This window comes from Acinonyx jubatus, chromosome C1, assembly GCF_027475565.1.
Source record: "Acinonyx jubatus isolate Ajub_Pintada_27869175 chromosome C1, VMU_Ajub_asm_v1.0, whole genome shotgun sequence".
Lineage (NCBI taxonomy): Eukaryota > Metazoa > Chordata > Mammalia > Carnivora > Felidae > Acinonyx > Acinonyx jubatus.
In genome coordinates, this window is record NC_069381.1 from 213,368,809 (window position 1) to 213,386,426 (window position 17,618).

A 17,618-nucleotide genomic window follows, 5' to 3' on the forward strand; every position below is an offset into this window, starting at 1 on the left:
ACGGTCACTAAATCACAGCAGATTACAAATTCAAAATCAATCCGTATTCTCCGCTGGACTCTAATTAACGCTTAAACGTTATTAGTCACAAACATGAAATCTTGATCGGCGATGACCTCAGGTATTCTAAATGTAAATAAAATTAGATTTAGATCCTTTTTAATTACCTGAGGTGCTGTGAGTAATTACAATGGCAATTGATAAACTTAATTTCTCATTGGAGAAAAACAAACAAAAAAAAAACTTACACAGAAAGTGTCTCTACGTGATACGCTTAACTCTTCAGTAGCCATGATCTGTGGGAAAGAATTCTCCAGAATTCTCTGCTAATTAAATAAAACTGTCATATCATTTCTTTGTTTGGGCCCTCGAAGGCATGTAACTGAAATGCCTAATACTGCTGTGGTATCACAAAAGGCAAGACTTGCCGGAAGGAAGGAATCTTGCACATTTGAAAGGGTGGGTTTCCTGGGTGGTGGTCCTAGTTACATAATAATAATTGATGGGCGGCAGGGAAAACGTTACAATGACTTAATGCACGAAGCCCCGTTGAAGACCAAGTGGAAATCCGTTTTGTCACATCATCCTTCTTCCTAATTGCATCACACTACATTGTATAATTCAGCCTGTGTGTCACTGTCACTTGTTTGAAGGCCTCTTGTGCTGGGCCCACCACCGCTGGCTCGTTATTAACGGAGCCGGGGGAGAGGAATAATTTTCTCCGGCTCCAGCCAAGACATCTCCTCTCCCACTTTAAGAGGGAAATGTCTTTTTTATGGAGATTGTGGTAAGGATAATTATTTCTGGAAATAGGAAAACAGATTCACTTGTGATAGAGAAGTCCATTTTTCTTGAAAGTTAAAAGCTCTCCGATGGGGAACGTGCTTGTGGCAAACCGGGAGATTAGAGAGATGTCTAAGCTCCTTTTTCTTTCTTCCTTAAACCTGTATCTCCAAATAGGAAGCAAATTAGACCCGATAAATTGGGCGAGGCCAATATTAATCAAACTCTGTTCACTTCGGGAAAAGAAACCCGGTGGCGGTAGTTCGTCTCAGGTTCCCTGGTTGCAGCGTCCACACGTGGCCTGGATGTCTTACGCATCCTCTCGTTTGGGGCCCTTTCTGTCTGGTCCTCGTTGCCCCTCCCCTCCTCTCCTCTTCTTTAAACTGTGCTTCAGTTTCTTGGGCCTGAGTAACAGCACGATCAGTTTCATGCTTTTCTCATTTTTTGGGTGGTGTCTTCCCCATGTCCGTGTTTTAAAAACCCGTCCTGCGGTCTCTGTCCTCCTCTGTCAGTCCTGCGTGGGACGCTGCCTCCTCGGGTGTCCCTGCTTTACCCGCTTTGGCCCTGAGGCTGTCATGAGCACGCGAACCGTGTTCGGTCTGTCTCGTGGCCCATCATTTGGTTTAAAAGGGGGTGGGTCTGAACGGTGAGTCCCGCCACCGTCCCCGGTGCCGCAAGAGAGGCGCGAGGCTCGCCGGGGCCGGGGGAAGAATCCCAGGGTGAGCGTTCACCTGCAGGGGGTGTCAGAGCCATTTCTGTTCCGGAATCATCAACTTTCTCTGCAAGACAGCTTGATGAGTTGAGAAGAAGTGACAGGCTCATTTTTCCCCCCTTTGTTTAAGCCATTTATCTTGGAGGCCCTTGCCTGCCATCTAAATTGTATTGCCAATTTATTGGGATATTCACTGGCCTCGTCTTGAAAGACGCTGATTCGCATCCAACGTGAGGGTAAGTGAGAGAGAAAGTTAATCATCTCTTGGCCTTTTGAACGGATTTGCACCAGCTCTAATTGTAGCATTTGGAATGTTTTCTAATCAGAGTCTGTGTTCGGCGCTGTGTGGACCGAGGTTCCGGGGGGGGAATATCCTAGTGACCCAGTCCAGAAAGCCTCCCTTTTTGAAAGGTCTCTAGTTTATGCTTTTGGCTCCTCTGTTCTGTGTTTCAGGTTAACCTAACCTACATTAGCTACTTTCTGGCCCTGCTGACTTCTATTAATGATCAGGTATTCGATTAAGTGGAATAATAATAATACCGAATGCTAGATGGACGCTGACTGAAATGCTGCTCAGCCTTGTAGTCTTAGGGCCCCACGATAGCACAAGAGCACAGTGCTCTTGTGAGCTGGCAAGGTCCTGAAGGAGAAGGCCCTCTGTCCACAAGGTCCAGGTGACCGGCTGGCATCCCAGCCCCCCTGCCCGAGTCTCCACACCTGCTGGAGGGACCAGCTCCGGCCACCTAGCATCTCACCTAGCGATGTTCAGAGAGCAGCCCTGGGACGCGTGGCCAGCAGCGGCCCCCTCGCCTCTCATGGCTGTGGCTCGTCGGCACCCAGTCTCTCCACCTCCTCCTGGCTGAGTGCCCAGCCAGCGGCCCCACACCGTCCCCATGTCTGTTGGAAGGCGGGCTCGTCCCATGCTTCTGACTGCCCGCCCCGCGGGTGCGATGCTTCTAGTGGTTTGTGCCTTCTTGGCCATCTTCTCCAGATTCTTCCTGCTTTTAAGGATTCTTCGGTGTTCCTGCAGGATCTGTAATTTCTCAGGATTTCCCTTCTGAGAATTATCCCGACGTTGTTTCCACTCTGATCATGGGCCTTCCTTCAAAACTGTTCGTGCTCCCACAGCTGTCAGGGATCTGACCCTCGGGTGCCCGGAGCGCCATGCCGAATTCTGGAACAGGGATTAGGAGGGGGGCTTTCAGGGGTCCAAGGCCAAGACCTTCGAGCTCTGCTTCTTGACCCCTTAGTGAAACGTCCTGGAAAGTTGCCTGAACGGTCTCTCCGCCGGGGGTGCTCTGACAGGGAGGGCACAGGCCGTGCTCGGTCACCGCTGTCGTTGGTGGGGCCAGCGGGTGGCACGGCCTCCCCCGCCCCGCAGGCGGCCTGGCACATACTAGTTGCTCTGTGACGTAACGAAGGAATAAACAGAGAGTGAGCAGGGATGCCGTAGAGCCTGGTGGGGACGCCTCCCCAACCCCCCAGAGTGAACATGGCATGGTCAGTGCTCGGGCATCAGCGGGGGTGTTTGGGGGCCCTCCTGGGTCACTGGTGTCCATGCCACACCCTCCGGGTCACACGTGCCTCTCGGGTTTCACCCCATCCTCACCTGTGCCCTGAGGGGTGGGGCTCACCCCCCCAAGCGTGAGTGATTGGCAGAGGGGGTGGCAGAGGGCAGTGGGGGGACGGGCAGAACTGGGATGCCTCCTTCCTCCCTTTGCTCCTCCTGAGTGACCCCTGGGGTCCTTGGTGCTCATTCCCGTTGGGGGACCCTGGGGGCCCCGAGGAGCTAAGCAGCGCAAGTTACTCTGTGTGGCCGGTGCTTTGGGGGGCGCACGGCCATCCCAGCCTGGTGCCCTGCTTCTCTGGGCATTCGCCGAGCACCACGTTCATGCCAGATGCCGGGGGTGGTGGTGTCCCTTCTAAACCCCCTGTGCTGGCCCGCCGGCCGGAGACACAGGAGAGCGCCCTCCCGCTGGAGATGGGCTCGGATGAACACCCTCCCGTATCCCTGAGCACAATGCGGACCTGGGGAAGCTCTAAAGTGGGCAGGTGCGTGGAGAGGAGAACCAGCCAGCCGCCTGCACAGGGACTAGGGATGATGTGGTGAAGGTCTCAGACCAGGCTGCTGGAGGGGCCCGTCAGCTGGAGAGAGCGTGGCTGCGAGCGTGGGGCTGACAGAAGACCGGACGGCACGTGGCGAGGGGAGGACAGAGCGGCTGGGGGATCCCCCAGAATGTCCACAACTAACCGTCCTGTTCTCTTGGCACAGGGGGCAGGCCAGAGCCTGAGGTGCGGTCTTGGGTGCGGGGGGATCTCCAGGCAGTGCTGTTTGGAATGCCCTCCTTTCTCCTGGGGCCAGATGTCGATGGGAGCACATTTGAGCCCCGGAAGCCCCATGCTCAGACTGCCTGAAGCCAACACCAGCTGGAAGACATTTGACGATACGGTGTTGGGATAGATCAACACTTCTTTCTCAGAGAAGTGAGTGCGGTCCGTGGGGCTGGACACGGGGGCCCTGAGTCCTTCGGAGCCTAGAACCCAGCAGGCGGTCAGCATCGTGGTTCCCGCTGCCCGCCGGCCCGGTGTCCACGGCCCCCGTGGGGCTCACGTCCCCAGTGTGCGCGGCCGCTGTGGGACTCACATTCGCGTTGGCAGGTGCACATTGGGACTCGCCTTTTAGTGGACAGTTGTGTTGTGAAGAGATGCGTAAAAGAGAGGCGTGTTTCCTGCGGGAGGATTTGATGTCCCCCTGGCCACAGCTGACAACTCTATATGGGAATTACATAGGTGTATAAAAAACATTGAATGGACCACGTTTATTTCAGCATGAGCTTCTCTTAATCTGTCCTTTCACTTCCGGTGAAATGAGAAAGGCAATCCAGCTGCCCTGGACACGGTAGAAATTTCCCCCCTCGTTCTGAAATTCTGAATTAATGTCGGCAGCCATGACTTTGCTCCGTCCTGAAGGTAACTGTTTATTACAGTCGGCGTTTAAATCCCCCTGTTAATAGGAGCAATTAAACAATAGCTTCATTTCCAGCAAATTAACAAGCCTAATAGGTAATTGCGACATAAATGAAGATAAATTTGTTTTAATACAACGAGATAAAAAGAATACAGACAAGAACTGAATCTCAGATTAAGAATTCAGAGTTCATTACTTCATGGAAAACTTGAGAGCTTCACCAGAAGAAACAAAAGTGAGCTTGGCTTTTTAGGGGCTCAGTCGGGCGCCCGACTTCGGCTCAGGTCATGATCTCACAGCTCGTGAGTTCGAGCCCCGCGTCGGGCTCTGTGCCGACAGCTCGGAGCCTGGAGCCGGCTTCGGAATCTGTGTCTCCCTTTCTCTCTGCCCCTCCCCCGCTCATGCTCGCTCGCTCTCTTTTTCAAAAATAAACATTCCAAAAAAAATTGCAAAAGCGACCTCGGCTTTTTAAACCACGGCCTGTTTTGGATTTGCAGTGTTTCTTCAATGTAATAGAGATGTGGTCATGCTTTGTGCCGAGGAACACATAAAGTAAGTCATAAAGGATCCCCCCCCAACACACACCCACACCCTTTCTCCTGATGACTCACTTAGGGCACAGCTGCCAGCAGGTGATTCTTGTCCAGAGCCTGTCCTGTTGTCACTGACAAGGAAACAAAACAGGCGTGTAGAAGGGCACGTACTTTGCACGCACCCCTAAGTTACTTTTGTGACCTGCTCAGTTACAGGGTACCTCTCCTTCCTTATTTGTTACGGTTAGAAAGCTCTCCTGGTGGTTTGTGGTTTGTTTTGGTGGAACGTGGAAACCATCAGGCCTGTTTACGGAATGACAGGTGTAGTGTCGGTGCAGACGGCGGGTGGCATGGGACACATCAGCCTCCGAGAGAGCAGTGGGGGGGTCTTGCAGGTAGAGGCAGAAAAGGTGAAAGCCTCGCTAGGTTGAGGATAACCAGTTCCTCTGTGGGTCACCCGTGCCACCGGGAAGATCTAACGTATGTCAGAAAACAGGAACAGGGTCCAGGCTGTCTTTCTAATTTTTTTCTATGTTTGTTTCTTTGTGAGATACAGAGAGAGACAGAGCACAAGCAGGGAAGGGGCAGAGAGAGAGGGAGACACAGAATCCCAAGCAGGCTCCAGGCTCCAGACACAGGGCTCGAACTCACCAACCATGAGATCATGACCTGAGCCAGAGTCGGGCGCTTAACTGGCTGAGCCACCTAGGCGCCCCCAGGCTGTCTTTCTACAGGGAACAACATACTCACGTTTCAGGAACCGTAACTTAGAGTAGTTCCAGTGTCCCCAGCTGCTTTGAAAGTTTTTAAACCGTGGAGGTTTCCCTAAATCCTATCTCTGAGCTTAGATGCCCTTAGGAGAGCTCCTTCTGGTAGCTTTGAATCACGATAGGATGCACGGCCAGCCTAGAGTTCCGTACACTGTGAGAGTGTTAACCAGGTATAAGGAGAGCGACAGCAGCTTCGGAGAGGAGTCTCAAACCAGAAGGTCCACATGCCGCTCCAAGCCTCGGGAGCCAGGCCCTTGCGTCCTGGCCGCAGCAACTCTGGCACAGCCCCTCGCCCACCGCACAGCCCCACGCTCCCTTGGTCACGTCCAGACCGACAGGACCCGAGACTTCCGTTCCGCACCAGTTGTCCTTCAAACACAGATCCCATCACCGCTCCTTGAGTGTTTTGCTGGCCCCTGTTGCCTCAGGGATAAAGTCCACACTGCTCCCTCCTCTTTGCGTACGAGACCCTTAAAAATGTGCATCCGGTTGCCCCTTTGAGCTTTGCCCCCACTGTCTTCTAACATTCTCACCCGCCATGAGAGTCGTCTGCTCGCTCCTTGACCCGCTTGGCCGGTGCTTGTCGAGTGTCGGGGACACCTTGGCCCTAGGAAGGTGAATGGAGCTTGGTATCCAGCATTTCCGGAATAGTTTGGAGCCCTGTGGAATTGATCCACTGTCTTAGAAGGTCTCCACAGGTGTGCTGGTACCAGGCCAGGCCGTGGTTCTTGCTGGTTCGCTAACGTCATCGAGCATCCGACAACCCAAGAGGCCTTCAAGAGCTCACGTCTCCCTCACTGCCCTCCTCCCTGTCCCCCTCTCTCTCTTATTATACTTGTTTTTCTGGCATAGCTTCACCTCTACTCGAACTCAGATAACGTGAAAACAAATCTAAGAGTTGGGAACAGGGACACCAACAAAACGGAATACACACCTCCAGTAACATTCACCAACTTGGAGACCTTCACAGTGAGAAAAATCCCACCCCCGATTTCTTTTCATTCCCGACGAAGTCACAAATTCAGAACTACATAGGTAATTTGGTAATTAGTTTCTTCTTAATTAATAAGATAGTTTAATGATCACTGAACTGTAATTTAACACTGAGTTGAGACATTAGAGGATCTTTTATTTGTTCCTGGAAGATTTACGGTCCCTGGTGGTTTCCATTATTTATGGGGGTTCTCCTCACGGTTCCAGAGGAACAGCCGTGAACGGTACGGCGGACATTGCCTTGGGGTGGTAGCACCAGAGGCCAAGACGAAGCCCCATCCTCACACGGTGCTTTTAAAATACTTCTCCTGGAGTAGAATTAGAACCTCGTGCTCGTTGATTTTTTTATTTATGTGTTTAGAGCACAAGGGGTAAGGGCAAAGAGAGGGAGGGAGAAAGAGACTCCCAAGCAGGCTCCACACTGTCAGCACAGAGCCCCGCGCGGGGCTCGAACTCCAGAACCGTGAGATCGTGACCTGAGCTGAAATCAAGAGTTGGACACTTGACTGACTGAGCCACCCGGCCGCCCTGCTAGTTAATTTTTGTAAGTGTGTCTGTTGTAGACGTTTTAAAGACTATTCTTATGAAATGCATCGTGCGTACTTCAATTCCCGTCTCACATTGCGTCCTCAAATTTGGCTCAGTTTCTACCAAATATCCACGTGGCATCTCACTGTGGCTCTTCAGTGTCGTCAGATCAACGTGCTTTCAAGGTGCCATCCTTGGCTACAGCCCCCAGTGCTCCCCACTCCCTGCTCCCCAACATAGCCCGAGTGCGTGGGGCCCACCCCAGAGCCCCGCTTACTCCAGATTGACGGCACTCAGGTAGCAGAAGCGATGTCGCGAAGGACGTAATAACGTAGATTTAAGAGCAGAGCTTTGTGAAATCAGTTGGCTGGTTGCTCACCTAGCAATCGGGGTGAGGGGAGGTGAAGGGACGCCACCACCTTGGGGCCTGGTCACTCAGGACCTCTGCTGGGGGTCTGAGCGGATCACGAGTCAAGAAGGGACCAGGGACAAGGCTGTCCTCAGTGGCCCTATCTCTGGTGGGAGACGAGGTTCCTGGAGTGGGGAGCTCGCTGAGGCGAGGGGCCAGATCGTCCTCCTCTCCCCCTGCCTCAGTCCCTAACTTTGCTGGCCTGTAGGTGCTGCCTGAAGAGTTCCCGTTCATTGATCAATTCAAGCAAATCATCTAAACGGGGGAGATATTTCAGTGATTAAATTTACTAACATGTATTGGACTATGCCAAAAATGTCATAATCATCAATGAAACAAAAAAGCTTAATTTAGGTGCTTAATTGTGGATGTTGCAGAAGCCAGGCGGTGCCGTGCAGGGAGCTCATGGGCAGCCCCTGGCCCCCAGAATCTCTCTGCAAGTGGAGAGCAGGGGGCCAGACTTCGCTGCGGAGCATCACACGCCTAGTTCGGGTTTGCTTATTACACGGTCGTCTGTTGACAATCCTGTAGGCCAGGCGTAGGGATCCAGGGGTATAGAAAGTAGGGCCGCAGCCCTTTAACTCAGCCCTGACCGCGTTCACGCGAGTTGTGTGCGTGTGCGTACGTGTGCATGCTGCTGCGCGCTCAGCGGTGCTCACTCACGGCGTGGGGACCCTCCCAGGAGCCACCCGGGCACTGGAGCGTATCGGGGGTGCAGGCCTCCACTGACCATCTGGATGGTCGGAAGAGGCAGGCTCCCTGGGGGAGGGGGAAGGTGTGGCTTCTGAGAAGGAGTTGGAGGAGGAGGGGAGCCATGCCCGGGACGGTGGCGACAACTCGTGCAGCGGCCTTCCAAGCCCCCAGCGCCTTGTGACCTCTGTGGCGAGCCCTGCGTGGCTTGGCCATGAGGCTGGGGAGGTGGCAGCATTGGGTTTTGAAGGGATCCTTGTCCTCCCTCGGGTTCTGAACCAACGATGAAGAAGGTTAAGTTGCTACCTTTTACTGGTAAAGCTGTCCTGGGAAAATGAGGCTCGTCTTTCTGTGGAAACCGGAAACAGACTGTGTTACCCGGCAGGTTCCATGCCGCACGGGAGCCCCACACCCCTCCCCCGAGCCCCAGGCCCACAGGCCCCCAGATTGGAGGGGGGAGAAGGGACAGCTTGCTGCCAGGAGTCGGGCGTCTGTACAGGGGGGCCCGTTCAGAGGCCAGGAGTGTTCGGGCAGTGGGAATCTGTCTTTGTGGGAGGAAATAACTTGGAGTGGAGAGTCCTCTCCTCAGAGACCCCAAACAGTCCCATTTTGCTAAGGAATTTCGGTTATAATGTGCGTCCTCCGGGAGCTCTCGAAGAACCATAAACAGAGCAAGGCCAGGGTGAGATTTGCCTTTGGAACAGACGCCGTGTAGTGTGTTGTGGGGGAGGGAGGGGAGGCTGCAGTGAACAAGACTGTTGGGGAAGCTGTTTCAGTAACCGGCCACGGAAAAGCGAGGTCTTGGACCAAGGCAGTGGCTATGAAGAGTGGGAGATTGCGGTGGTAGAGTCCGTAATCTGCCGTGTCCCCTGCGGTGGCGGTACAGTCGTGGAGTTTGGTGGGAGGAGCGTGAGGCTCAGGTTGGGCCACGCGGACTCTCCTGGGGAGAGGTGCAGTTGGTAATTGGATACGCCGTTCTAGAAAGCAACGGGGGTTCAGACTGGGGAGCCTTTGGCATTGAGGTGGAGGAGACTGCCCCGGCGCAGGGCACGGAGGTCAAAGAAAGCTAAGGAAGGCCGTCTGGAGGCACCCACGTTTAAAGAGCCAGAGAGGGAGGCTAAGAAACAGAAGTTCCAGCTGGAGGAGGACAACTGGAAGCCAGTGTCCTGGGAGGACGCAAATGACTCAGGAAAGAAGGGAACCTTCAGCACTGCCGGATGCTGCCCGGAGGTCAAGTGAGACGGCGGCCTCTGGTCGGCCAGTCACCGGTGGTCTTGGCAGGGGGGCAGGCTCAGCCCCAGGGGTGGAGACAGGAGCCAGGTTGCAGGGTTCAGAGAGCAGAGGGACAGTCCAGAGAGCTCCCTGCTGGGGGAGGACTGACTGGAAATGGAGCTTGGCCAACAGCGCGATGAACCAGCCTCGGCCAAGCAGCTCCTGGGTGCCGGTCACCACGCTGGCTCTCTTTTATCTGCCATCCAAACAAAAAGCGGAAGTTGTGGAGAAAGTGAGGACGCAAAGTGAAAGGATGCATAGACTCTGTCCTGGGAGAGGTGGAGTCTCGTGGGGATGCTGGCGGGTAACGCGTTCCGTCGCCAGGCGGCATTGCCACCCGCCGTGACACGGCCACACTCGCTGCACTGGAACCCTAGCTCTGCCACCGGCTCAGCCCCGTCTGCTTTATTGACCTCATCTGGGAACCAGGGCCTGTGGGCATTGAGTGAGCTCTCGGAGGGGACTGCCCGGTGCATCGTCCAGATGGAAGCCGCCACGGAAAGGAGGACACGCGGGGTGAGGGGCAGGACCGACTCCCACGGTGACCAGACATTCGTCTCCTCGTTCAGTGCAAATGATTGAAAAAATAAAGTCAAAGCAGAAATGGGGCATCGTGCCAGGATTTAATGAAGTCTTATTTGGGAACTATCGGAGAGTTTTATTTTTATCGCTAATTAGAGGGTGCCCTTTATCATTTTCCAATGAGAAATTTTAAATTTGTGGAGAAAGTTAATGTGTCACTCACTTTTCTTGTTCCTTAAGTTTTTTTTTTTTTTTTAAGTTTATTTATTTTGAGAGAGAGGGAGGAGGGAGGGCGGGAGGAACAGAGAGAGGGAGAGAGAATCCCAAACAGGCTTCGCACTGTCCGTGCAGAACCCGACACAGGGCTCCGACTCACGAACCATGAGATTATAACCTGAGTTGAAGTTGGACGCTAACCACCTGAGCCACCCAGGTGCCCTGACCGTTGCTGAAGTTCTTCAATAAACATCTTTTTATACTGAAGAACGGAAATACCTGTATGAGTGTCTGCGTAAGAGTGTGGTTTAAAAAGTGATCTCTGGGTGGTCACTCAACATCGAGCAAGAGCCACTACCAGCCCCCGGGAACTCCTTGCGCCCTGATTACGGGTACCCTAGTTAAGGGATATCTGTGTCATCCAAATAAAATTTCCGAGTGATGGCAGAAGTGACTTTTTTTTTTTTAACGTTTTATTCATCTTTGAGACAGAGAGAGACAGAGCATGAACGGGGGAGGGGCAGAGAGAGAGGGAGACACAGAATTGGAAGCAGGCTCCAGGCTCTGAGCCATCAGCCCAGAGCCCGACGCGGGGCTCGAACTCACGGACCGCGAGATCGTGACCTGAGCCGAAGTCGGCCGCCCAACTGACTGAGCCACCCAGGCGCCCCGGCAGAAGTGACTTTTAAAACAACATGGAGCCTTGGTACTGAAGGATCAAGTGGTTAAGGAACTTGGTTAGCAGCGTCTGGTGAGAGAACGAATGTTTCACTACATAGTGGTGACGCTGGTTAGGACTCAGGTGTAGCTCATGTCACCAAGGTTGATAACGTATGTCACCGAAATTGTGGAAGCATCACCTCCCAGTGATAAGGAGTCCGGATTCATAGCTCAAGTGATTGGTTTATCCTTTCATTCACACCCACGTATTTATTTATTTATTTATTATTAAAAAAAAAAATTAGGGGTACCTGGGTGGCTCAGTCGGTTAAGTGGCCGACTTCGGCTCAGGTCATGATCTCACGGTCCGTGAGTTCGAGCCCCGCATCAGGCTCTGTGCTGACAGCTCAGAACCTGCAGCCTGTTTCAGATTCTGTGTCTCCCTCTCTCTCTGCCCCTCCCTTGTTCATGCTCTGTCTCTCTCTGTCTCAAAAATAAATAAATGTTAAAAAAAATTAAAAAAAAAATTAACGTTTATTTCTGAGAGAGAGAGAGAGAGAACATGAGAGGGGGAGAGACAGAGAGAGAGGGAGACACAGCATCCGAAGCAGGCACCACACTCCAAGCCGTCAGCACAGAGCCCGACGCGGGGCTCGAACCCACAAACCCATGAGATCATGACCTGAGCCGAAGTCGGACGCTTCACCGACTGAGCCACCCAGGCGTCCCCCCATCCACGTATTTATTTAAAACATGTAAGATACTCCATGTGTTGAATAAGCACATGTAGACAAAAACTCAGTTCAAAATTGCCCAGCCACTGTCATCTGGGGTGATACTCATGTTTTAAATCTGTTAACACTTCAGTGTGGTGAGCATCACGAGTAGTTAATGACGGCAGTTCAGGATAGTGCTGCCTCACCCCGGCTGGTATTCCGTTGCCTTCGGGAGGAGGGCTCATCCACTCAGACGGTCCATCCCGGCTACCCTGGGGGTAGCTCTTGTGAATTCACCCTGACTTTGGCAAGGTGATCCGAGGGATGGACCGTCTCACTGTCTTAGCAGACAGTGGTCACTCTAGCTTTTGCACAGCTGGACGATTCACCTGGCAAAGTATTGAAGCGAGGCACACAGGGACATTACCCCTCGGGTCGCATCCTTGGGACATTCAGCAAGTAACCGTAGGAGCAGTTAACCGTAGGGTAGATTTTGCTTTTCAGTATGGAGGGGGAGGATGGCCGCACCTTACGGGACCGTCACTGCACCTTCCCCTTTCCCTCTTGGTGTTCTTCTGAGTCACCTGCTTTCATTGTTCAGCATTCAGTTTCCGCCCTGTTTTTTATGGGTTATCCTAGGCTCTGAAGCAGTCTGTATACTTCAGAACAAGATATTTGTCAACCATTTCCTTTTGCCGTTTGTTTACGGAGGCAGGAAGGCCACAAAAATTATGGGGAAATTGAACAAACGTGAATAAAAGTTCTAGTAAAGAAAAAACAAAGGTGCTACAGTTCTTAGAAGTCGTAGCTTCAGTTTATGGAATTAATGTGGTAGAACCACAATTAAATGGACAGAAGAATTTTAGTTCCTAATGTGTGGCTTTGGCCTTGTACAGCCATCCGGCACTGGGGGAGAAGCCTCACTGTAGAAATGTTCTTTTTGGCCACGAGCTCTCTCCCTCCAGCCTCCAACCGGAAGAGGTAGAACACTCATTTGCACTTGGATTTTCACAAAATGAAGATTTTGTAACATACTTGACTTGTCTTAGAGAGTTTCTCAACTCTCCTCTTAGCATAGAAATCATCTAGAGAAAATGTCTACAGAGCTCTTCAAAGAGCTTAGCCCTTAGCCCAAAGAGCCCTTAGACCTTTTGTGGTCATCCAGCTGAACAGCAGCTCTGAGGCCGGGAAGAAGACAAAAGCGCGTCATCGTTGATAATCATTCCCCCCCCCCCCCCACCTTTTGCTTCCTCCCCTCAAAAAAAGAAGGACATTAGCAATCACCCAAACAATCATGATTTTAAGTCTGCTTACTTTTGGTCTTTGGAAGTTTATTTCACCCAAATGACACATGTTTTGCAGCTGTTGGAATATGAGCTTAGATTTTATTTTTGAGTTCACGTAATGATTTTTAAAATGTTCTAATATATGTCTTCAAAGACCCCCAGATCAATACGCCAATGGTTTTGAAATGACAGAATGCTGCGATATTCCTCTGTAATTTAAACATGATTAGCTGATGAAGGTTATGATCAATACACTGCGGGAAGATAAATTAATTGATATCATCCTTTCAGGATAGGAGGCCTCTTGGAGGTGGGGTGTAACTAATGAAGCTGCGGCTTCGTCTCCAAGAGCCATTTTTTATATCCTGCACTTTGACGTAATCATATTTACACGATCGTTCATTTCCACGAGAGCCATGAGCGGTGGGCAAACCAGTTCCTTATTAAAATTTTGTTCACTCGGAAAAGAAACTGTCTGTGGCCACTCCGTGTGCTCCTTCAGTGTTAGAACCCACCCCTAGGGACGAGGGCTGTGTTCCTTTGCACGGGTGGCTTTCAAAATAGCCACCCTCCGGCCCAAGACAAGGATTGAATACCATTGAACTTCATTACAGCCAGTCCCCAAAGACACCCATCTATTCAAACAAAGGCTATAGTTATTCTGTACTGACACCTATTGGTGTGGGAAGAGTTTTCTTATTGTTGACTTCCTTTCCAATTAAATCCGGCATGCTTTATCAGCGAGCCTATTTGCCAAGAGAGGCTATGGCTGGTTGAATTTAGATTTGTATTGATTAAGATAAACTCCCAATGTGTGAGGTGATGTATTTAAATAAAGTCTTTGATATAATTACATGTCCTCGGAAGTAATTCTGTGCAGTAGCTTATAAAGTTAAGAGTAATTCTTTAGGCTGTGCAAAAAAGACCCCACAAAACCCAGTTTTTTGATTCTCCAGGTGGGAGGGGGTTCATTACATGATCCTCTTACTTAGCATCACTTTTGCTGCAAGTAACTGGAAGAAATCACGTTAGAATAACTTGAACGGGACAGGTGCGTATTTTTGTTGGTTTCGTTGTAACGAGGTGGTCTGGGCAGGGCTGTTGAGGCCTTTGGTGTAGCCAAGGGGCCAGCTTCTCTTGATATCACAGCTTCTGTCCCCAACGTGGCTGCAGGGGCTACAGCTCACACATGTGCATTTTAAGCAGCAAGAAGGGAAAAGATGTAAGGAAGAAATGGGCCAAGGGCAGCCCTCTGAGGGAAGACTCTTGGAAGCTGCCCCATGCCCCTCCAGCTGTCACCCCACCGGCCAGCGCTGGCTGCGACGGCCGCCCTTAGTCAGGGGGCGGCAGGACAGAGTGGAGGAGGCTCTGGGAAATGTGCGGTCGCCGCTGCCAGCCGCGGCCCGGAGCCAGGGGCCTGGCTGCTGCGGAGGAAGGGAGCGGCGGGCCACAGGGACAGCTTGCGGTCTCTGCCACATCCCCCGTATTTGGAAGCCGGCCTCACGCTGATCTCTTGTGTCTCCCATCCACTAGTTGCCCAGAAGATTGTGGCCACAAGGAAGAAGCAGCAGCTGTCCATAGGGCCCTGCAAGTCGCTGCCCAACTCCCCAAGCCACTCGTCTGTCTGTTCCGCACAGGTGTCCGCCGTGCACATAAGCCAGGTACGCTGGGGGGGTGGGGGGGCAGGCAAGTCCAAACCGAGGGGTGCGTGGCGGTCCCTAGAGCGCTCTCAGCCCGTTCTGAGGTGGATTTCTTTCTTCCTCTTTTTTTTTTCCTTTTCCACTTCATGAGTAACAGCATGTTGGTAATTGACGGAATGTCTCCTTCGGAAAGTGCCGTGGTCAAGTGGGTTTTATGGGCATCATTCTTTACCGTTGCCTGTCTTCACGCTGCCTGTGTTATGAGGCCTGCTGGCTTGGCCAGAGACCCGAGGTGTCCAGGGCGCCCCGCGGTCTTTGCTGGTGATCTAAATTACCCTGCGTGCGTCCTGCCCCCAGTCCGCTTCTGGGTTGAACGGTTGTGGGTGAACCTCAGCGGCTGACCCCACTACGTGCTCGAATGTGGTAGCCGCCCTCCATTCTGATTGCCGTCGCCCTTGGGCCCTCCAGACACCGCTGTCTCTCCATAGTGACCTTTCGGCAAATCGTTTACTTGGAAGCAAACGAAATAACGGTCACTTAAGAACCAGCCCCACCGCCTGCTCAGGATCCTGTGGACCCGGGTTTGCCTGCGTTACGTGTCTTCGATGAATGTTTCTTGGGCAGGCGTGGCGTTGGCACGGGCTGCAGCGGGAGGGTCTGGTAGGACGCTTTCGGGTTCCTTGGGAAATCAGGAGGTAATTGCGTTTACAGTAGGGGCCTATGGAGTCACAGATGTTGATGGCCCCACCGTAGGCCTCTGTCATTTTCTGCGCCTCTTTAAACGTCCTCCCCCAAGCGTTCACATTTTCAGAGTGCGCATTGGGTTCTGTGGCACAAAACCACGCTCTTTCAGCATCTGATCTATGAGGGAACCATAGGGCCCATTGTTTCAGCCACGCCCTTCATTTTTCAGAGGAAGTAGAAAATAATTACATTTTCACTCCCCCCCCGCCCCGCTCCCCGCCATTTTTAAAGCAAATGACAGAGACTTCTCTTTCTTAAGTCACTTTTCTTAGGAAAAAACGACTTCACGAGAAGATAGGGATGTTCTAGAGTTAGGCCGTGTTCTACGTGATGCTAATCAACGTGCCACGTCTGAGAAGCTATCTGACCTGTCACGCGGGCGTCTCTTCGGCGTGACGTGCTGACCTGTCGCTTATGACCCCACCGAGGTGGCGGCGTTGGGCTCCTGGAGCGTGCCGTTAGTAAAACCCTGGTGTTTCATTGTTGCAGACGAGTAACGGAGGCGGGAGCTTAAGCGACTATTCCTCCTCCGTCCCGTCGACGCCGAGCACCAGCCAGAAGGAGCTTCGAATCGACGTCCCTCCCACGGCCAACACGCCCACACCCGTCCGGAAGCAGTCCAAGCGCCGGTCCAACCTTTTCACCGTGAGTGTCGTCCCCGGGAGGAGGCTGGAGGGTGACTCCCCACAACTTCAGTTCCCGTCCACCTGTTAGTTGTAGAATCCACACTAAGCATTTGTAGAATCCACACTAAGTTAAGGAGCGGAGCACTGATTTCTGTGGAAGCCTAGGAAAATGATGAGAGGCAGAGGCTGGAGTACTGAGTAAAACGTGCATGTCGCGGGGCGCGGGGCATTCGGGTGCGGGTGTCCCAGTGAAAAGTGAGGACTTGTGGACAGTATTTATGACCTCGTGATCGTCTCCGTCTCCAGAGAAAGACTGGTCACATTGGCTACGAGGAGGTGACAAAACTGTGCCAGAATTCCCAGACGTGTGCCTGTAACCTGCATGTGAGACACAGAAGCCATTTCGATGCACAGATCCCCCTCCTTCTTCTCAGGCTGTAGCGCCTGAGAATCTACCACTGGGGGTGGCTCTCGGCACCAGGAGCCTTCAGTGTTTTTAGAGGCTCGTGGACGTGAGGCTCTCCTCTTGGACTCTTCTTCAGAGTCACTTACCGAGCCTTTTAGAAACTGTAAATCAGCTCTCTGGGCTTAGATTTATGAACTTAGGGCCTGTATGTGGGCCCCAGGCATGTGTAGTTTTTAGAAGCTCCCTGGACGATTGGGAGGCAGAGAACCCCTGAACTAGGGGGGAGGCAAAGGTGCTACTACTGAATCCCTTCCCGTACACACGGCAGACATTACCAATCAATCGTGAAAGGCTCTGCAGTTGAGCCCAGAACTCCAGGCAGAACAAATGTCCTGTGACTGGAGTTGTTTGACTTGAGAAGAACATTTTTCTTTCTCGGGACCAGGTCTGTGCCTTAAAAATACATGCTTTTGTTTTGTTTTATTTATTTTATTTTATGACTATTTTTGAGAGAGACCGAGTGCGAGCAGGGGAGGGGCAGAGAGAGAGGGAGACACAGAATCCGAAGCAGGCTCCAGGCTCTAGCTGTCAGCACAGAGCCCGACACGGGGCTCGAACCCACGAACTGTGAGATCATGACCTGAGTTGAAGTCGGATGCTTAACTGACTGAGCCACCAGGTGCCCAAGTATATGCTTTTAACATAGTGGTTGTCAACCAGGGTGTTTTTGCTTCCTGGGGATATTTGGCAGTTTCTGGAGAAACTGTGAGTTGTGACAACTGGGAGCCGGTCAGGTCATGGGTAGCACCCGGGGTTGCTGCTAAATATCCTACAAGTACCAGCCAGCCCTACACCAGAGTCACCCGGCCCCTAATGTCAGTTGGTGCCCCGTGTTAACCCACTGGGCTTGTCCTTTTGGTGGATTGCTGCTGACCGAGGTGTGGATAAGCCCAGTGTTTCCTGTCTTGACCTAAAGGGGGGCTCTGCAGGGCTGGCTGGGCGCCCTGCTCACCTGCTGCCCTTATTTAGAGATGGCGTTCTGGTGACCTGTGTGGCTGCCGAGCACGGTAACACCCCCCGCACCTTTCCTACCAAGTTCGAGGCCACTTTCCCACTGGATGGTCATAACCGCCAAGGTCGGCTG

The 17,618-nt window shown here is 52.3% G+C and overlaps 1 protein-coding gene across 18 annotated transcripts in view; it reads left to right on the plus strand.

Moving 5' to 3' along the window:
* Positions 1 to 17,618, plus strand: part of AGAP1 (ArfGAP with GTPase domain, ankyrin repeat and PH domain 1) — a 541,118-nt gene that overhangs the window by 251,694 nt on the left and 271,806 nt on the right. For all 18 annotated transcript variants that reach the window (XR_008295656.1, XM_053215993.1, XM_053215994.1 and 15 more), the window contains 2 exons: positions 14,592 to 14,719; positions 15,932 to 16,087. Coding sequence is in view for 17 of the 18 variants with exons in the window: in XM_053215993.1 (XP_053071968.1) it covers positions 14,592 to 14,719; positions 15,932 to 16,087 (284 nt within the window). In the remaining variant the exon portion in view is untranslated. The remainder of the gene's footprint in view (positions 1 to 14,591; positions 14,720 to 15,931; positions 16,088 to 17,618) is intronic.